The 22,657-nt window shown below is 37.2% G+C and overlaps 1 protein-coding gene across 4 annotated transcripts in view; it reads right to left on the bottom strand.

Moving 5' to 3' along the window:
* The window catches only part of PTPRN2 (protein tyrosine phosphatase receptor type N2), a 1,274,829-nt gene that overhangs the window by 25,820 nt on the left and 1,226,352 nt on the right, over positions 1–22,657 (bottom strand). For all 4 annotated transcript variants that reach the window (XM_058297618.2, XM_058297617.2, XM_071215383.1 and 1 more), the window contains 4 exons: positions 9,941–10,060; positions 8,389–8,555; positions 3,016–3,069; positions 735–799 (listed from right to left, as the gene is read on the bottom strand). In XM_058297618.2, coding sequence (XP_058153601.1) covers positions 735–799; positions 3,016–3,069; positions 8,389–8,555; positions 9,941–10,060 — 406 coding nt within the window. The remainder of the gene's footprint in view (positions 1–734; positions 800–3,015; positions 3,070–8,388; positions 8,556–9,940; positions 10,061–22,657) is intronic.

Consider the following 22,657-nt stretch of genomic DNA (forward strand, 5'->3'; position numbering starts at 1 on the left):
CAAGCTGAATTCCCGCACTTTCATCTGAGGAAGCTGGGACCCAGAGAGACAAAAGTTTGGCCCAAAGTGAAAAACTCATCAGTGGTAGAACTGGGACCAACTCATAGCTCTGTCTCCACATACTGCTGTTGCACTGAGTGTTTTCTAATATTCTTTCTACTAATGCTTTAAGTCTAAGATACTGTACATTGTCTTTGGGAGGAAAAGCCCCAAGAGTACAAAGAGAGATTCAATCAGATGAAAAGATGTTTTTAAAAAAGTGTTCCTAAGGTTTATTTGGGATAAGCTGATTTACAGTTGAGGCTAATTACTACGAGAGATTAGTTTTGTATGAATCCAGAATGAAACAAATCATCCTCCTCAAATATAATTTTAAATAACAGTGAAAATTTATGCACTATACTGTCAGGATATTCTGAGGTAGGACACTGTTTAAAAATCCCAAGGTTGCAGTCTCTCAATGTTGATATTAATATCATAATTTATTTGGTGAATATATATTAATTTGTCAAGTAAATACCAAGAACAACCATTATACACTGGGTAAAGCATGATAACAAAGGATGAACCTCAAAAATGTACTTGCTGCAAATAACTTTAATATGATTCAGGAAAGGGACAACAATCCTCTAATTCTTTCGAAGGCCTTCTGTGAATATTACACCCTACGTTACCATAGCAACACCATCACATATCTCAGACACAACAAAGAAACGCAGGCTTTTGAATCTCACCTTTGGCCATCTTATTGAGAACCATGTCAATCAGCACGTAGGTGCCGCTCCTTCCAGCGCCATCACTGTCAACAGAAGGAGAGAAAATAAAAATGCTGTCTATACACAGTTAAGCCCAGCACACAAAAAAGCTAGCAACAATTTGATTCACTCTATGTTTAAGTGGGGCCAGCGAAAGGAAAGGAAGACTGTGAATTCAAGAGAAATAGGAAGAAATCAGCAAGGAGGAAAATCATAAGGGTGGGAGAGGGGGAAGGAAGAAGAGAGTAGGAAGACATGGGAGGAGGAGAAGGAAAACAAGAAAGCTTTAATCCGTCCCGGCAGCTCTAAGGGATTAATTTATCGTGCATGGGTAAATTTCTCTTTTTTCCTTTTCTTCCCCCTCTCTGGCCAAAGATGTAGTAAATTTTGTCAGGAAAAAGAAAAGGTAAAGAAATGTTTGACTAGTACAGAGTTGATGGCATTTGTATTTAAAATATCTGCAAGATAATCTACCGAGTAAAGAATGAAGAAATTCTTGAGATTCAGGCTTTGCTGGCAGAAGCTTATGCTTGGGCCTATGGGCGAAGTGCTGCAAACACCTCCTCTTTCTTCACGTGTATCACTCCCTCTCAGGAGTAGAAATACACACAGCATTTGTTACTTAATCATAGTCTTTAAAAAAGCACTCTTCATTTCATTTCTTCCTCAACCCACCAGCTATAATTGGAAATATTTGCCATCTGGGCTTGAGTTGTAAAAAATGTTTTGAATTGTGTTTCAACAGTAGCAAATGAAAACAAAAATGAAGATTAACTTTTGGGGAGAAAAGTAGCACGAGCATCATTTTTAATTTTTAATAAGGAATGTGTTTAAACATTTATTTTCCTCATGGTGATGGTTCAGTGAGTTTGAGGGATCGTCTTTAATACAAATATGGCTTGTTTCCACAACCATGATCAACTTTCAAATGAAAACTTCCCCTCAAAACTTCAAAAAGTATGTGACTAAAGGGCAAATCCTTTTGCTTTCAGCTTCTGATTTGTATGCTGCCCTGTAATTCTAAGAATCCATTGGTAAGACTATAGACTGATCTTTTATAGTAAAGAAATCATTGAGTTTGACTTAAACAGTTTTCTTCAAATAAATGGTTGAAAGAGCTGCAACTGTAACAGATAAATATTTCACAAATTGTACTTTCATAGGCATACATCTTCACTGCATCATTAAAGAAGAGTGGGCATCAAACCTTGCTCACCACTTAATCCTCACTGTTCATTAAAAATGACCACAGTTATCTTTCTTGTTAGTATTTTTCTCACTTCTCTGTTTTGCATCACTTGAGTTCACTTGAATATTTTAAGACATACCACAAAAATCTCCCAATTAACTGCAGCTTGTTTTGGTATATCTATCAGCAAAAGTTGCTCCAGTCTACTTTTTGAGGATACCAAAACATACTCTCTTCTCATCTTCCTCTCACTGGCAGATAATGCAAATACACATAAACACACATGTGTACACTCACACTTGCTTCTTGATTGAATTGATGCACCTGGTATTTGATTGATCTTTAGAGACATATCAGATTTTTATTCCAGGCAGAAAAGAATATTCTGAAAGGTAATTCCAGAAAAATGGAGTATGAGTTCTTTACCAAAAACAGTTGAGGACCAAGTGAATTGGAAGAGAGAACCATTAGGTTGAGTTTTCTTTGAGTGGATCTAGTCTTAATGACGTGGTTTTAACACATATAAGGATATGATACTTGGAATTTGTATCCGAAGACCTAGATTCACATAATAAACTAGGAGGTAGCCACTACTCTCGTAATTACAGAGTCTGTCCCTCTTCATAATTGGCCCAAATGTGTGAACGTAATGTAGAATTTTCTCACCATCTGTGCAGGATTCCAAACCTTTGGTAAATATATTTGTGGTTGAGATAATCAACAGATCAAAAATATTGTCTTAATGTTTTTATGTAGTGGCACCATGAAGTTTGAAGAGAAAGTAAGGTGGTAGGGCCCAAACATTTGGAAACAGATTACAGTGCTCGGCGCAGGGGCTTGCTAGAAAGAAAAAATACAATGAACTGTTTTACACATGTATAATGAAATAAGCACACAATTTTATTTAGATAAATTGCATAGAAAACTAAATTTATATCTTTAGTTTCCTTTCAAAGTATCAGGCAAACATATTTATCAAGCAATTAGAAAGTTGGCCTTCTAGATTTAATTGTATAGTTTGTTTTCTGAGGTGGCAAAAACGACTTAATCTATGTTAAAAGTTGTACTTGCCTGCAGTGAACAATTATTGGACAAGAACGGCCCCTGTAGCACTTGTTTACTTTTCTGAAATAAAAAGAAATATAAAAATTATAGTTCTGTACTATGACTGTTATCCAAAATAACTAGTTAGCCAACGCATAGTCCAAGTCTTTAAAATTACTTTGTAATCACCTGTGTTGACAAAGAAAATAGAAATTCACACACATTTTCAAAGATTTATTTTTCTTTTCAATACTAAATTATTAAACAAGGCTTTGAAAACAATTCTTACATTTTTCACAATATTTTATTTCTTTCTTTACAAGTATGAACTCAAGACTTTAGGTCAATGGGTTAATCAGCTTAACCCATTTCCCCTGCCCCACAACTCCTCTCTCTTTCTCTCTCTTCCTTTCCTTCTCTCTTTCTTCCTCTCTTTGTTTCAGCTGATCGGACTTGCTGTGATATGACTGCCTAGATTTCTTCATCTAGATTTTTGAGTTTTGTAATTTATGCTCAAAATTTCCTATCATCTGTACATAATATTGGAATATAGTGTACTAAATTGTCTAAAAAGCATCATCTTAAAGATCCTTTTTAATGTCAATTTTTTGGTAAGGATATCTAAATTACTGAGAAACCTCAATTATGTCAAGAAAAGTCTTTTCCAATTTTATAAATTTGAGTTTAAAATCAATTGTATTGTGCAGATTTTGATCAGAAGGTATACAAATTAACCAGAAGCATGCGTTAAGATTTTGTAAACAAACCCTAACTCAAAATAGTGGGCTAATTTAAAATTCATCGTAGAAGCTATAATTTTTTTTTTATTCAGTGAAACAACAGAAAAATATTTGCGAAGTACATCAAAATTATCAGTAAAATATTTCAGAATAAAGAAAATTGAAGACTGAATTTTGTTTTATTGGAAGGAAACCGTATATGAAGAAGTGTGTTCTAAAGTGTGCTGCATGAATTTCTACACTATAAGACAGTAAGTAAAATTAAATTAAATTAATAATAAGAAAAATTTTTTTCTTTGGACAAGAAATGAGAAAACGTCACATTCCTTTATAAAAGCTTGCTTACTCAGCATCAAAACAGTCAATTGGAAATGAAATCCAATCAACTGGTTGCTTTGTCTATAAAACTCTAAAAGCCAAGAGGAAATGGTGGTGGGAGAGGGTGGGAAAGAGGGAAGTTGAGTGTAGTAACTAACGGATGAGTTGAGTAGATATTTTAATATTATATAGCCCAAATATCATGGTCAAATCCCACCCCTCCCTCCCCCCTTAATTCCTCTATGGAGTTAAAGGAATGAGTCACTCCTGAAAGGAGACATAAATCTCTCCAACTGATCAGTGTAAAGTAACTAGAAGGAATGGGGTTATAGATCAATAGACTATTTAAGACACTGCAGTACCCCTAGAAGGGCAATTTTCAAGTCCCATCCATGGCAACATTTGTTCTATGACTGCTCTCTAATCTATGAAAGTATGTGCTGTTTTAACAGTTGCAGAACACAAAAAGATGCTTTAAAGATGGAGAGAGCTCAAAAACATAGGCAAAACAAGTTACCCAGTGCCCTAAGAGTTAAGTTTTCATTTCTGCCAGAGCATTTTCTCTCTCTCTCTCTCTTTCTTTCTCTCTCTCTCTCTTTTTTTTTTTTTTTTTTTTGGTGTACACTGTGATGTTAAGATTTTGGGGAAAGGCAGAAAAAGTAGAAATGAACTCTTATTAAAATCAATAGCACTTGCATGCCAGAATACCTTAAAAGTTCTTGGTCCTTTGAGAAAAAAAAACGATGAGAAAATAGATCCACTTCCACTTATAAAATCTTCCTTTGTTTTACTCAGGTTGTAAAGGCCATGTGAATTTGAGCACGGCCAAACTCAAAAGTGAGGAATGAGAAACACACTAACTTAATTTAGGCCGTGTGTGTATGCGTGTGTATATCTGTGTGTCAATAGAATCAAGCAAACTTGACTGGCAAACCAAACTAGGGTGACTTTCTTTTTAAAGATGTTTCCCCTTTCAGTAGAAGATTTTATTGGAAATTCCTCAGTGGCTGAATCTTTTAAATGTGATCATGGTTACTACCTCGGCTGTGCACTTCCAACATTCTGTTATATTTCAGTCTTGAGAGTCTAACCAGATACCCCTCTTTAAAATGTAAGGAGTCGGCAGAACAGCAGTATCCCATTTACAGCTGGTCAGCTCCTTCTTTGATAAAACACAATAACCTCCCTTCCTAAGAAATGCTGCTAAAAAGCTAATTACTACCCAATATGGCTGTCACTGGCTTCTCCACTCCTGTAATTTCTGTCTTTGTTTTATGGTATACTTAAAACATTATTTCCTCCATTATGTTGTGACTGGCTGCCTCAGCAAGATCTAGGAAGGTTTCGCTGTAATTTTAATATCCATACCAGCCCATGCCCCATGCTAAACTTATTTACAAACAATCACAAACAAAGAAACGTGTAGTATAAATATTGATGTGGTACCATTATTTAGAATTTTATTTACAAAAAACCCCATATACTTGTCTTATTACAACTTGAAATATCACAAATAAAAAAGCAAAATGATCACAGTCAATAAAAGCTTTCATCCAGTTGACCTAAGATATAGACTACAGATTATTTATGAAGTTAATACACAACTATCTCATTTTATTCTATTAGAACAAATCATCAGTAAGCAAAAGGTCTCAAACATCAAGAAAAAAATGATAATATATATATTTCAACAGGAGGAATTAACTGAGAAAGAATGATTAGTAATACAAACCAACCCATGGGTCATTGAGTGAAAAAGAAATCGTCATGCAAACCATCAGCAAGCAAAGGTCAGAGGTCGTTAGAGGCTCAGAAAAGGGGTTTCCCACATTGTCCCTGCAGCAGAGTCACAGTTTCCAATGATCACTTTTGTGACTATGCAACTGGGCTCATATTACTAGCTGCAACATCACAAAAATGACACTGGCCACCGCTAATTAGCTGGCAAAGTAAGGGTTTGTCCATTTTTACAGTGAGCAGCGTTAGTAAATGCCATTGCACACAGCAAGAGGTGAGAGAATAATAGATATAGATATAGATAGATAGATATAATTTTTTTTTTTAAAAAGCAAAGCCCTCACATGTGATGCTAATTATCTCTTAGCTTAGCAGTTTCTCTTTAAAGTGTAAATGTGCTCCCTCTGGGCGCAAGAAATATTTAATTACACATCTCAGTGCCTGACTAACACACTAGGCCAGAGTCAGAATGCTTGGTCTATTGTTCCAAGTAAGATGAGAAATCCTGGAGCATTAAAATGACCAGTGTCTTCAGAAGTGACTTCACCTTTTGGATCACTGAAATTTGGGAGGCTATTTTACATGAAAAAAAAAAATCACCTAACAGCAATTTGTGTCTAAGCACAATGCGTTCTGAGAATGTGATCACATATATCCATTGTTCAGTTTGTGAACAGCAACTTCATCTGAAAGACTGGGTAGTATTAATACAAAATAATGCAAGCAAGGAAAGCCTTTTGATTCTAATGACACTTTCATCAGAAAGTATCTGGGTGCTTATTTTCCTCTTCTTTTAACAAAAACACTCTTTAGTCCTAGCTCCACAGACTCTGGGGCAAGGGAATTTTGGGAATCCAATTTTTCTTCATGATGAATTATAAACACAGAGGGTTGGTTATGTATATGTTCATTTCCATATATGTATATGGCCATATAAATATACCCATATGCATATATATATACAAACACACTGAATGCACATAAAGACAGGGATATTAAGATGAATCGTCATCTTTTTTTAGCGGCATAATTTTGCTAATAATGACTGTTTTTTGAAAACTTCATTTCAGAAAATGTACGCTACGCATTGGTACATAAAACAGCATGGCTTTGGAAATAAATTTGTACTGAAAATCGTATATGATGGCCAAGAGATTAAGATGGATTAAGGAGGAATTGTGTATAGTAACTGTTTTACTATGCATTCAGTATTCTGGATCCATGGTGCATAACCTGCATCTCTAGGAGAGGTGATGGACTAGGACAGTAGTCACTGAATGTCTATTATATATGTGACACCAAATTCATATCTCTCCTTGAGCTCATTCACATGCTTTTTGATCCAAAGAACTATTCAAATAAAATTTTTTCTTTCATTTTCCAAAGTAGACTAAACGGCAAAAGAAACAGTATCATAGTGACCTTAAGAATCCGTAACATACAAATTCAAGAAATGCAGAGATAAGTCTAAAACCCCCACCTTTTTGACGATACTTGGCTTTTCAACCCCCCTCCAAATTAAATAACTGTAGAATCAAGGATGAATACTGTTTAGATACAAATTGCTTTATGATAGTGTAAAATGCTGGATTAGTCACTATTTGTTGCCCTTATTTTCTAATTCCTTGTTTTGAATACTTATGCTTTCCTTAGTGAACAGATACCTAATCAGTTAAATGTAAGAGAGGTTCTTTGTACCTTCAACTTAGTTAATGCTGCTCAAAAACTCTATTTTCTTTGTAGTTGTTTATCCATTTACCAATATTAAACAGCCGATGCTAACCAATTGTTATCATCAAATTTGATGTACAATCAAAACTGCAGTGTAAATTTTGCTTTTTCTGCAATGTCAATATATTCCTGTTAGATGGAGTCTAGCATTCATTTCAACAATTCAATAAATACATGTTAGACAAAAGACAGCTTACTGAGTGACTAGCTGACTAGAGTAATGAATAAACAAAAGATTGGATTAAAAAAACCTGTCAGTTATGAAATTGCACAGAAAATATATACAGTCATGCACTATCTATATCCAGGCTTTCATTCAGAATTATCAGTTTTAGTATCTGGCCCTAAATTTGTTAAATCTCATCATTATGTCAAAACAGATGAGTATCCAAACTAAAAACCTGGAATTTATTTATTAATATCCTGTGAAATATAAACTTTAAGACTGTTCATTGCTGAAGTTATTATAAAATATAATTATAATGAATTATAAAAATAATGACCATATTTCCACAATTCTAAGATGCCCATTCTCCCTTTACATTTTAACACCTCTCAAACTAGGGAACATCTCAAAATCAATATGTACATTTAATAGGACTCTCTACCTCTACCTTTACTCTTTACCCCTACCCATAGCCCTACCCCTACCTCTACCACCTCTACCTTTACCTCTACCCCTACCTCTGCCCCTACCCCTACCCCTACCCCCCACCTCCACCTCTGCCTCTCCCAGTAATTATAAAATAGATGGTACATTTTGCAATTAATGGCATCTTAGAAAAAAGGAAATCTGGTATTAAACTGTGCTTCCTTTTATCTATAGTATCCATGCTATCAATCACTCAGTCGCTCAATCTGCTCTTTGGTATACCTGCGGAAATCCAGAAGAGACCTTGTAGAAGAAGGAACTCCCTGGTCATACCAACTAAGGAAATGGAACTGCGTCACGGTTCGAGTCTCATTGGTTTGAAGATTCTTCAGATAAAAGCTTCTTACTAGGAAATCCTCACACCAGATATGCTCAGAGACCAGATTTACCTAGATGGATATAGAGAAGGAAAGGGAAATAAAAAAAGGTATAGGTGCAATGAGTCTAAAGCATAGCTGAACATGAAACTACTTTTGAGGAGAGAAGGGTAACTACCCGCCCCAGGTAATACATTTTGTATCACAGCTGGGCTGACAATCGGCTTAATGGCTTCCTTCCACCTTCTCAATTTTTTTTAACATGGTTTATAGTAATACATAAGATAACTTTGATTTTATCTTTTTTAAAAAATGTCACCCAGGAGCTTAATAGCCAAATAATTAGAAAAATGTAAGTTATTACCCAAAGCTTTTCCAATTTTCACCTTTTGTAATGCTAAGTCATATAAACCTCCATGAAAAATCACCAGTGAAAATGTATACATTTAAACAAAAACAGTAATAAAATGATGTGACCTGTCAAACATTTCCACTTTAACTTAAATTCCATCCAAGATAGCATCACCTGGATTTAGAACTGAGAAACACAAAAGACTCATAGCAACACCAGTCACATGGATTCCCACTAAATCACTTTTCATGTTTAAGTCTGTTTACAGTGACCTAAAAGCTACAACTATGCGATTTAGGATTAATCTTTAAGCTTCTAGCATGCTTCCTACTGTGGGGCTTCACCATCCTGACTAATTTTAATGCAAAACACAACCCAAGGATGCATTCTTGGACTTGTTTAAACGCCCAAGTTTATTTAGTTCATTCTTAATGTGGGTAGAAAATCCAGCCAGGGAAATAAGCTTGTCAGCAGGTTATCCTCCAATAAAAAGGTCAAATGCTACATACACAAAACTCTAAACGGCACTGAGGAAAGACCACAGCGCTCAGCCAAAGAAATCAATAAGCAATTAGAATAATAGCTGGATTCTTTTAAAAATAGACCCCATTCAGAGGCCTGTTATATGGGACCTGATTCAATGGACCACCCTATGGAGGTAAATATTTTTTTTTATCCTTTCTGTCAGCATTTGTATTTATAAAAACTTAAAAATGAAAAACATACAATTTACCCCAGAGTCCAATTCACAACCACATAGCTGTTTTAAGAGTCAGAATCTCTGTTTACGACGACACTCGTGAACTGCTGCGTTCCTGCTCACGCTGAGGACTGAAAGTGCTAACCTTCCCAGCACACGGCCTATGATTCCAGCCTCCTTCAAAGAGGCTGGCTTGACTCTTCCTGTTATTTTCCTTCTAGTAGGGACTTAGAGCTGCACTGAGCTCTACTTCAGCCTTGGTTGCAAGGGTCACCGTGCGTCTCACGCTGGTCGATGCCAGGCCCTGGCTTGGGTCGGATGGTTTCAACAAATGCAGTAACTGGTACGATATCTGTCCACCCGCTTACTGACCACATTACAAGCAGGTGTCCTTTGTTTAGGTACCTCATAGAAGTGGTAGAGGTTGGAGCCTTCATCCGGCCAGTAGTGGTAGCACTGTTTGACTCCGTTCTCCGAGAGGGGTGTCAGCATGACGATAACCACGCAGCCACTCTCCCAGACCATCTGCAGACAAAGAACGGCATCGTGGCCACAGTGTGACTGCCTAATTACTGCGTGACATGGATAATTACTGCACTCAGAGACACAATCAAAATTGATTCCATTCACAGGAAATTTATTTCATTTTCATTAGACACTTTTACTCTGCAGCTGCTTTCAGATCTCTGAATAAACTGGCCCCACATTTTGCAGGCTTCCATGAAATATTAAAAAAAAAAAATTCAGTGAATTAATTCCACGCCTTTTAAAACCTCCTCCGTTCTCTGTTCAGCTGTTTGGCTTCCCAACTTTTGATCTGTAAAGGAAACTTTCCATAGTGCAACACAAAACATACAGTACGGCATCTGATGTTTCCTTCTCACCAGCAGGCTGAAGCCTTATGGGAATGCTCACTTCTCAATGGGAAGCACACCGAAATCAGTTGATATGCGCCTTTTTTGCTAGCTGTTGTTATTCTGCATGACTAGAGAAACATTTTGCTTTGTAAAACTGCTATCCTATCAAAAGTATGTTCTGAAGGTTTCTTTTAAAAGTACATTGCAGAAAGCAACGTTGACCACTGGAATTTTACTTAGTAATACCAAAATACAGAAAATATGAAACAGATTAAAACAAATCTAATACTGATTTAATAAATTCAGAATAGTTACTAAAAAATAACTTGGAGGCACAATAAACAAATGAGTGAACATATGAATTATGTAAAAACAATAAAAGACACAAAAGTACTCCAACCCAACTTCTTTTCAAACACAAGGCACAACTTTGTGGCTGTAAACCTGTGTATTTATAGCTACAGCATAATTACTAAAAACCATTAATTCTATGGGGGCACACTGATGAGTTATTTGTAGACTTTTATTAGCATATTAAATTATAGAGTGAAGACTATTCTGCTTTTCCTGCAATGGATTACATTAAATCCACAGAAATATTTATAAGCAACTGCATTTAGATGTAAATTTAATATTCAGGAGAGCTTATATTTCCTTTAAAAACAGCTAACAATCCAATTAAGATCTTGTTATTTAAAAATCCACATATCACAAACAGAAAATGTTTTTTCTTCCTAGCTCATGATTAAATCCTCCCTTTAAATTATATTTTAAAAATCAGACATGTACACAATATTTTCCTCTTTTAATACTGATTTATATTCCCATGTGATAGAAATAGTATCCTTAAGGCACCTCATTGTGTATCATTTATATTGGAATTTAATGGAACCTACTGAGATATTTAGGGAAAAGCCCATGAATAAATATGAATTATGCTCAAACTCATATACTTTGCATTTCCTTCCTGCAAATCCAACAATAAGATGAGAATTCAAAACATGTGTCTTACTTTAAGCTTTCCAGGCTTTGAAACCAGCTCCACTAAATCGGTGCTTTCATCACATAACAATTTAATGTGCCTTCAGAAGGTATAGAAGCTCATTGAAGCCATTACGAAAATGAGGAGAAACACAGATTTTATGAGTGTAATAAAAATACAATGATCTAGACCATAAACTAATCATCTAGCACTCTGCTTGTGCCACCCAAGTGTAACATTATGAAGCCCACTCATTTAAAGAGGAATCCTTACAGTTTGGCAGCATCTTTCATTGGTTCAAACACACAGCACTTCATTACAGAAAGCCTATTTGGCTCTCTAAAGATTTGGTTAAGATTAAATCCAAATGAAACTTAATTTAAACAAACAATCCCAAAGGCACTCTTGGGAATAATATTTCTTTTTGGGTCACTGTGTATAAAAGCAAAGAGAGAAATTTACTAAATCAAACAAATAGGCTGCCCAATTTGGGCACTGATATTACAATGTCGTGCATGGCTCTGATTAGATTTCCTAATGTTACTTTTGAAGCAGTACATATTGACCCAAACTTGGCGAGAAAATGCTGGCATTTCACCATATATTACGTACCTTCAACTGCAGTGCCTAACGAGCTTAATTTCAGAATATATTGAAAAAAAATTTTATTTGGATTTTGATGGGAATATAGGATGTTAGTAAAAATTCCAGTTAACTAAGGTTTAATTTCTAAACAGGGAGATGTTTCATTATAGTAATCTTCAGCTTGGTCTTGGCATAAAGGTAAAATAAAGGGCAGTGATTAACACAAGGGAAGTACTGTTTGTGTGACAATTCTTAGAGAGTTCAATCTTTTTTATCTATGAAGTATGTAATGATTTGGGATCACAATCTTTTTTTTTTGAGATATCAGCGCTGGGGACTGAACCTGGGACCTCGCATGTGGGAAGCTGGTGCTCAACCACTGAGTCACATCTGTTCCCCCCTACTCAATCTTACTGTAGTCCATTAGAATAACTAGTGTACTAAATTAAAGAGCGGAATTGTCGAATGCCAGAAATGACTATGATTAGCACTTTCTGTTTGGTTAAATACTGGGGAACACAGGTTTCATGGTCATTTATCATTTATTGAGCATCTAGCATGTGTCAGGTAACTAGTTGGAGATTTGGAGATGAATAAAAACTCCTGTCGAATGCAGGGGTCTCCACTACGGTAGTTAAAATGTAACTTGGAGTGTTTCATGCCACTTTGCAATAGCACCCAGGGTCCCCTTCATTTGCTTGGTGTAAGTAAATTACTTTTCCCATAGAGGATACAAGTGCTTCCATCACTGGATCAAAATAAAGCCTCCCACATGGATTTTAAGTAAGCCTTAAATATTGGATCTTAAGTATAAAATTGCTGGTGCTGTGTTTTGTAGAAGAATTTGAAATCGCCTCCTTTTTGTGAGCTTCTCCTCAATTGAATCAGCATAAGTCTACCTTGAGGGCCAAACGTTCTAACCCTTCTCAGTCTGCAGTCCTGGAGGAACCGCGGCAACCGTCATGTGCTTATTATTCCCACCGACTTCATCGGTACTTGTATGCTGTAGGGACAGGAGATGGTAAACTAAGTGTGTCTCAGCTGTAATAAGGCATGAGAACTAAAACCTGCTGCTGATGATCCCTGTTAACTCATCCCACATTTATTCACTTCAAGATTACTCAGAGGAGAAAGCTCCGTGATGATAAACACAGCCAGTGTAAGTTAAAAATGGGATCCTGTTTATGCTTATTCAGCAGCAAATAAGTCAAAAAGTTAGAAATCAAGTCATTCAAACAGTTGGTCCAAGTGACCCGAAATACATACTTTGGCTGATTATTTGGTCCAACTGAGTTAGTTCATTGATTGCTGATAAGAAAAAGAACCCACACTGCTTACTGATACATCAATACCTATTCCACCCCTCAAAGAGGTGCTGGAAAATATCAACTTGGTCTAAGTTTCATATATTAAGCTAATGAAGACAGATGGAAAGAAATTATGAGATGTCCTTTGAAGTCCTTTTTGAGTACCAATTATCTGTCAAACAAAACTCTTTCAAAGTTACAGTAAGACAAGATTAAAGAAAAGATGATGAACCTGAAATAGTAAAAAGCCCAGGCCACAGAACATTCAAATGTCATCTTCTCTACAAGAAAATGTATCTGTCCAAGCAGAAAACTTGCACCTTCGTTTACCTAGATCTTTTGCGATGTATCTTTTTCAGCCTTCTAATATATATAATATTTTCTCATGTCTTTCTTCTACCAGACTGTCATCTCCTTGAGGACGAAATTCTAGTCCAGTTACTATTTTTACCCTCCGAGGTGCCTAACATAGTGATTTATTACAGTTGATGCTTAGTGAAAAGAGACATATTTTAAAAAGAGATCATTTGAATATTTCCATAAAAAAGAGATAACTCAAAGAAAATGCTATCAAAGACTTGCAAGGTAGACATCCTCCCGGGACCTGCTTAAATGTATAGAAAAGTGATTTATTTTAAAAATAAGCATATTAACTGTATTCATGCTGAAGCTACTGATATTTGAAGAGAGCTTTTTTCTCCAGAGTAGGCAAAGCATGCCCCCTGTGATCCTGATTGCACCATTTATTTCCTTTGTAAACTTCTTCTCATAGATTGAACAGAGGTAAACTTGAGCCCTGCAATGAAGATGCACACTCAAATTTTGAAAAGATAATGGGGCAGTTGATGAGGCTTAAGAACATTGTACTCTTGTACTTCATTCCTTATGAACTCACTGATGTCAATAAGTTGTAACTATGTGGTTTGAAATAGACCATAAAGAAAAAAAAAAGGAAGTTTAGTTTCCCATGCCTTAACATCTTTTGCAGTGGAGACCCAAAACCCTGATTCCACTCTGCCCCAGAAAGTAGCCCCAATCAATGTAGCAAATCTTTAGAAGCTCTGGTTTCCTTATAGTAATAGAGACAAAGTTGCTGTGTCAGACCATAAACCTTTGGAAAATGGTAATCTAACTAATGAAAGGTACTGAAATCTTTATTTCTTCCATGCATGATTCATAATACACCCCCATGCCTATATTTTTTTAGTAAACAAATATGCCAGTGTGGGATTCATTGATAGATAATATCGTGAAGTAATGTAAATGAAAGTACCTTTTAGTATACTTATATTAAATGCTGATGTCCAGTAGAAGAAAATTCACCTTTGTTGCTGTTAAGATTGAACAATCAGATACCTGTGCCTAAATGAGTCCAATAGCTAATATCTGCTATTTGATAAACAGCAGTCACAACCTCTGGAATTTTTTTGCCACCAGCAATATTTTTGGCCCGGCAAAAAAGAGAAAACCTTTTAAACAAAAAAAGCTCACCATGTCATTGAAAATCAAATCAGAGTTCTTTTGAAAAGGCGTAAGTGCCTACTTGTCAAACAAAACAGACTCAATATGGCTTGCTCTAACTACTGTGTACTTCATGATTTCTGTGACAGGTACACATACTCACAAACTAGAATTTTGTCCAGCCTTCACGATTGGTGTATTTACTAGCAGTCACTTGACAGGGACAGGAAGTTACCTGAGCCCGAGGGTGTGTGGTTGTTTAGGAGTCACTGACTCGTCAGTCTGCTTTCCTGCTTCAAACTAGACATGTACGTTTACTCCTTAGACAGAAGCACCACTTTTAGGTGACAATTTTTCTTTTCAGGATCAGAACCTGATATTAAAAGCATCAGGTCCAGTTGTGAGCCAAGAGAAGAAGAGGTGAACAAAAGAGCTAGGGAGTCAATACTACATTTCAAAGCAGAAGAGCCAACATGTTTCCAGCTGTGATTCATAAAAATCAGTCAAAAAAGAAACTTGGAATATCTATATTTTACCTGAACCTAATTTTAGATTTTAATATGAATATGCCAAAAGGACATATTTACTTTATATTTGCAATGGTTACCAGTTCATAATCACAGACATAACTACATAGGTCATATTTTTCAAATCCCAAGTTTAGATAAGATGATCTGACCAAAGGTTTTATTTTTTTCTTTAGGGATGGTGAATTTTAGTATGGAAAATCCATCAAGACTAAAATGTTTAAATAATCTGTCCCGGAAAATCTAGGGCACGTGTTAAAGTACATGTGAACTCATGGAAATGAAAAATCAAGTTTTACCTAAGAAACTAATTGCCCTCAATTTTTGTATTTCCCTATAATTTAATCAAACATTGTGCTTGGAAAAATCAACCAATCCATAAATTAATAGGGCTCCAAAATAAACTTTCCTTTACCTTCCACAATTTCTCAACACTCCAGAATCAGCAGTATTTGCTAAATATTTTTCTCCCATTATTGACTTTTCAGAAGAAATATAGGTATGATTTCCAAGACTGATTCCTTACAAGTATTAAAGAGGTAAAGGGATTTGGGGAAGGATCTCTAGCATCTCTCGTAATCTACCACTGAGGAAGCTATATATTCCAAACTAGAAATCATGACTCCTGATTTGATATTGGGTCTGCTGAGGGAAAAAGAGACTGCTTGACCATGGGTCTGTCCTGAAGAATTGGGAACATATGAGTGCCTTGCATTTGGAGGGAAGTATCTGAAGAAAAATCAAGAAAGGTCTAGAGGGAAGCAGATGTGGCTCAATTGATTGGGCTCTCACCTACCATATATGAGGTCCAGGTTTGATACCCAGGGCCTCCTGGTGAAGGGAAGCTGGCCCATGTGGAGTGCTGGCACAGCAAGATGATGCAACAAAAAGAGACACAGAGGAGATGCAATAAGAGACACAGTAGGCCAGGGAGCTGAGGTGGTACAAGAGAATGATTGCCTCTCTACCACTCTGGAAGGTCCCAGGATCAGTTCCCAGAGTCGCCTAATGAAAAGACAAGCAGACACAGAAAAGCACACAGCAAATGGATACAGAAAGCAGACAACGGGGGTGGGCAGAGTGGGGGAGAAATAAATAAATCTTTAAAAAAAACGTCTAGAGGTTATGAAAAGACTCTGGCAAAGCATACACATCTTTGTGCTTTTTTCTCTGAAAGTTTTAAAAATTAGGCAGTGTGGAACCATCACCACTGAGGTCATGCTGCTCTCATCCTTGGATATTTAGAGATTTGGTGCTTGGCACCTTGGATAATCACGCCTATAAAGCAGTTATCTGTTGGCTGATTAAGGCAGCTTTCACTGAGATAGATTATAGGGAGTATAATATGAAACGGGTGTGCCGTCCTCCAACTCTGTTTCCATTTGATTCAGTGCTGAAACTGAAAATGGAAAACTTGGCAAATAGGCATTTGTCTCTGTCACACATAAGGCAATCAATACCTGGTGCCTTGTGGGCATCTCATGTACTGCTTTCTCCTATATTTCTGTGTAACTTTGACTCTTCTTTTTAATTACCTTTTTCTTGTGTTTCTGCCTCATTCTTCCAACTAGGTAGTAAGCCCCTGGAAAGAAAAATCTTTAATTTTTTTGGTTTCCCTATACTATATATCCCAGGTTTTGTCTTCAGTATAGTAAGAATGCTCAAGTCTATCAGTTTTGGAAAGGCGATAATGCATTTTCCACCATTTAAGACTTCATAACAGAATACTGTCAGAGAATGAAAAACAGAAATTGACAGGTGGACTTTATTCTTGAAGTTGTTAATATTAATAGTAGCAATAAGTTAATATTAACTGGGCACCACTGAGGTATTGCTGATTGGCCTGTGATCCAATTCTTTACCCCTTTCCCTTGGGGTTTATGTAGCTAGCTAGCCTGGAGAGGTACTTAATATCTGATTCTGCCTTGAAAATTACCTACTTATTCTCTGACTCTGTTTTGAAAATTAGCCTGTTTGTCAAACATGGCACACAAGGCTAGAAATTCAAGTTTTTAGCATGGCTTAGCCACACCACGATGACTTAGAGAATGATGGCTCCCAATTCTTATGGTGGCGTCCCAGTTTCTACAGCTAAGGACTTTCTATGTTCCAGTGCTAGGGCAGTGCTGCCTTCAAATACACCCATTTTATATTTAACACCCATCAACATTCACTACGCACCCAAACTTGGCTGGCTTGTTACCTGAAGTTTTGGTTTAGAAACCAGTGTTCTACATCTCCAGGGCACATCCAGCATTTGGCAGTGCTGGAAGCTGCTGTTGAGAGAGAAGGACATCTCTCTTCCAGTTTACTCTAGAAATATGAAAGAAGGGGTGGCAAATAGCTAAGTCCCTTCACAACTGATTTTGGTTACTTAGATTGTGGCCACCTCCTGCTAATAGATTATGGCTCAGTCACTCTCCATCACCATGGGAGAGAGGGACCCCCAATGCTGCAATGCGACAGGACAGAAGAAGCCTCACCTCCACCCTCAGCCCTATGACAGCACTCTTGGGATCTGAAATGACCTTTCCGACCTTGTTACCCCCAGTGCATAAGGTCAAGCACAGGTGCAGCTGTAAAAGTTTCATGACTGGTGAGTGATGTCTGGGAATGGGAGTGGTGACAAGAACACCAAGGATTTGTCAAGTTACTCTATAACCAGACTCTTACCACTGCCACCCTAAGCAAACCCTCAAATATCTAGCTCACACCCTGCAGAGATGTCTTTTCTCCATGAAAGTGGTCCACAGGCTCCTTTCAGTCTGACCACACTGCTACACATTTGCACTCAGATGTGTAATGTGCTACAGGTTCAAGAGTACAGAGATCCTCATTTCCTTTGAGGGATACCTCTGGACCTAGAGAAACCTTTTAACCCTTTACATATTAAATTTATAGACACAGATTTGAAGAACATAATTTCTACTTACTGTGCATTGCAAATAAGCAAAACCTGATTACTTTTTCATAAGCAATGTGTTGACCCTGTATTTGACAATCACCATGATAAGACTTCCTTTCCTTTTTCACCTATTCATAAAGACATATCCATGAGTAACACCTTCCTGCCATCACTGTAGTGTCTTCGTTTTTAAGGAGTGTGGTGCAGTAAAAGAAAAAGCTTTTTGAGTTATGCAGAGCTGGGTTTAAAATCTGGCTCTGCCTCCTACTAACTGTGTGGACTTTGGTAAATTATTTAGGCTCTCAGGGCTTCATTTTCTTCATGCATAGAATTAGACTAATGATTTGTGCATCTAGGGAATTGTTATGTGGGTCAAATGAGGTCACATATTGAAAGAGCCTGCCCCAGGGTCTAGCATATAATAAATTCTCAATAAATGCTATTTTTCCTTCTTTCACCCCTTTCCACTCCTTACAGTTAACTTGGACTTAAATGTCATCCTTTACATATAGGTATGATTGCCTTTCACTTTCAAAGCAGTTCATATTCAGCTTCTGTTTGGTAGGTGGGAGATAGGGTCACAGATTAAAATACATGTTCTAGAGACAGATTGTCTGGCATACATATATTATGACTCACAGGATCTGAAGAGTGGATAATTTACCTTATCCCCACATTTTTTTCCTTCTCCTCACCTTGCCTTCTCCCTATATTCAACCTCCCCAAACAGCCAGTCAACACCAATGAGAGTTCAATGCCTGCGGGGTTTAAAATGATGGGTTCTAGGGGTTAGGTTCGTAGCATCCTCCTTAGGAATTATTTTAGAAGTTCTGAAAAAGAAATAAAATGCCATAAAACCAAAATAACATAAAATTTAAAATTTATTAGAATATAAACATTGCTCTTTTTTAGAGATCAAAGGAGTCTCACCACTCCAGAAAAGAAAGTTAGACACCACCCAGTCCAAAAGCCACAAGAGCCACCTGTCGTTTGTGCAAGTGTAGCTGACGGTGGCTCGGCCGCTAGTATTACCACAGGAAAGAGGGGCCCCCCTCGGTGCTGAGAGAGGACAGAAGCAGCTCACTGTCCCCCCCACCCCGTATGGCAGCGCTCTCAGTAACTGAAGATGCTCTTTCCTGCCTTTTTACCCCAAGTCGTTCTCTGCCCTTTTGGCTTTTCCTTCCACGATTTTCAAAATCCTCACCATCCTGGAGTCATCTGGTTTGTTTTTGTTTTGCTTTTTAACCAGCTATAGAAATGATCCCCGCAAGTACAGTCTTCGTTTTGCTTTATAAATGTCACCATCCTTTTGAAATTATGATCCTGGAACTGAGCACAATATTCCAGATATGGTCTCACAGTGGAGAGGAGCGCGTAGGCATTTCTTCCTAAGATCTGGACATGTCTTCAAATAATGTACCCCAAGATGGTTCCACTCTTTTAAAAAGTCATTGCATGATAAAAGAGCCTGTTATTTTTTCCCTTTTAAACCTATATTATTTCTAAGCTTACTTATCCCTGTCTTGTCAAACTGATTTCTGAACCTTTACCCAGGCTTTATATCTAAACCTCCAAATGCAGCAAGGACTAGATTTTTGAGAGGCACTTGTAGACAAGGAAATAATGTGAGGTGTGGTTTCCTTTATATGATGAATTTGTTTTAAGAAATTTCGTATATAAATCAACTTTTTGGAAATGAAACTCTTAAAATGCTTAAGGCATACTTACAGAGAGATCTAATCACTAGAGAATGGTTTTCCAAAAAAGGGAATCCATTTGTAAAGTCAATAACCCCTTCCTGTTTTTATTTGTAACTTCTGGGTGTTGTTTGAAAGCAAGCAGCATGGCTGAAGTCACCGCGTGTCCAGGCCTGAGTGGAGGTAGGAGGGAGCAAAGAGCATGGGGAGAAGGGAAGCCCTCCTTCTAGGAGGGCCCCTGGGGGTGGCGGGAGAGTCCTACAGGTGAAATTCTGCATTTGCGGTAAAGATGGGAGGAGGCTTCAAATAGTGCTGGGCTACAGGGATTCTACATGTCCCACATTTATGGAAAGATGGGAGGAGTTGCCCCCGATCCATGCTCTAGTTCTCTTTCGTTTCTGGAAGTGGTGGGCGCATGCATCTTCATGCTTTCCTTGCTGAAGACCCTGGAACTTGCTATACCTTTCCACCTCCCCACTTCTCAGCCCCACCTGCCCGGGGACTTCTGTGGATTCTGGCAATGGCCACCTCTCCTGTTGCAACGTGCTCAGTAAGGGGCTGTTTTCTTCTCAGCCATCTTCTTTATTGCTTCCTTCCTTCCATCAGCCTCACTCACAATCACTGAGATGGATCCACTCATCCTTGACAGAGAATAAATACCAGTAACCAGTCCTAAGTGGTCTAGCTTAAGACAAAAGGCATCCAAAAGCATATGCTAAAAGGAAGATGACTTGTTATTTTCTGTGGCATGTGCTAAGTTCCTTGGTTAAAATTTATTAAAGGCTGTAAATCCAAATAATGAGATGAGGAAACTTTTAACTCTCTCTCAGATATTCCCATTTGACCTAGTGTCTTTGCCACAGAGAATTTTGCATGGCTTAAATAAAATTTTATTCTTAAAAATACTTAGGGGGAAGCAGCTGTGGCTCAAGCAATTGAGCTCCCATTTACCATATGGAGGACCTGGATTCGATCCCTCCTGGTAAAAAAAGAAAAAGAAAAAGAAAAAAGGCACCCCAGACCTGCGCAGTGCAGAGAGGCATAGGCCCCTGAGCAGCAAAGTGACACACCAAAAAGACTATGACACAATCATATAGGAAAAATAAAACCGCAACTTACGGACCATTGTGGCTTTTGAAAATGTCTGCCTTCTGTGGGATGTTTTAAAGAAAAGTGTTGTTCCCTCCACATGCATGCTGCTCAGCTAGAGGCACCATAGATAATCTTAACTCTGAATTTTTAAGGATGCTGACCCTGTGACTCATGGACCATTATTAATTGAAGATCTATGCTTGATAAGATGCCAACTTCCTCAAATACACGATTTTGAGGTCAATTAAACAAATGCGACTATGCTGAAAAGCAAATCTCTTCATTCCAGCCCTGTTCAGTTTTAATGCACAAATGGATTAAGAACCCTCAGATAGCCAGTGCACACCGATGATCTTAGGTCAGCAAAACTGTGTTCGTGCAAAACTAGTATCCCTGAGATGGCGAAGGACATGAAAAAATGGTATCATAATCAAAGAAGTTTGATTTTAACAAAGTTAAACAAGTTTATTATAGGACTTCTCAGAGTCTTTAACAGGTGGATATGGACAATATAATTCTAGGGGTGAGGAACCTATTACCATGAACTCTTCTTCAAGTATCTGTTACCATTTTGAGGAAACACTAGTTTGATAAATGCTACTGGAGGTGTGTCTCAAATCATCTTATACTTCATCTCACCATAACATTTTCCTCTAGATGTTTCCTTTAGAGATGTTTCCTTTCAACTTCAAGAATGTATGCTCTTTGATATCCTATCCCCATATACTCCCTAAAATACCCTATGGATTATAAATACTGATAAAATGACTTAATTCTAAAAATTGCAACTACCTGTAATAAACAATAAGAAAGATATTTCAGCCATGCTATTTTCTAACCATGTGAACTTGGGCAAAATATTAACCTTGCTAAGCCTCACGGGTTGTGAAGACTATGTCTAAGTAAAAAGCCACTGACACAGTACCTGGTACACAGGAAGTGATCAACAAATGTGAGCAATTGCTATTATCACTGTTAGGTATAAAGATGCCCTGAAGAAGTTGTGATTCTGTTGGCAAGAGAAGACTTGCACATATGAAATAGTGTACTTAGATGAGTGGGATATGACGATTGGTAAAAATGAAATAACTCATGTGTGGGAGGCACTAAATGCCCTAAGTAAATATAGACACTTTAGAAAATGGGGAAAATAGAATGAAAACTCTGTAGTAATACTAGAATTCTGTTCGTATTCCTTATCTCACCATAAAATTCAGAAATATTCTTTGTTCTTTTGCCTAAGTATAAAGACTTGGCAATATTATGGAGTAGCAGGGATACTACACTGAACAAGAGTCTTGGATTCTACAACTTTCCAATTAAAATTCTAAGGGGGTAGAGCCAGTAGTAATGATCTATGTTTGAAGTAGGTCATTTTGCATGATGTAAGGAAGAACTTCCTAACATGAAAAAGCTGTCTAAAGATGATTTGAACCCCAAAGTTGCTGAGTTCTCAGTGACTAGGTGTGTCCTCACTTGGACTGGATGGTCTTTCTCTCTTATTAGAGAAGTTGTTGGTTTAGAGAAAAACCATGCATAAAATACAAGACCCCCATGTTCCACCCTATTATTAACATCTTGCATTATTGTGGTACATTTGTTACAATTGATGAAAGCACATTTTTATAGTTATACTATTAACTGTAGTTCATGGTTTAACTTAGGGTTCACTGTGTTGTGCAGTTCCATGGATTTTCAAAAAATTTTAT

Source organism: Dasypus novemcinctus, chromosome 5, assembly GCF_030445035.2.
Source record: "Dasypus novemcinctus isolate mDasNov1 chromosome 5, mDasNov1.1.hap2, whole genome shotgun sequence".
Classification (NCBI taxonomy): Eukaryota; Metazoa; Chordata; class Mammalia; order Cingulata; family Dasypodidae; genus Dasypus; species Dasypus novemcinctus.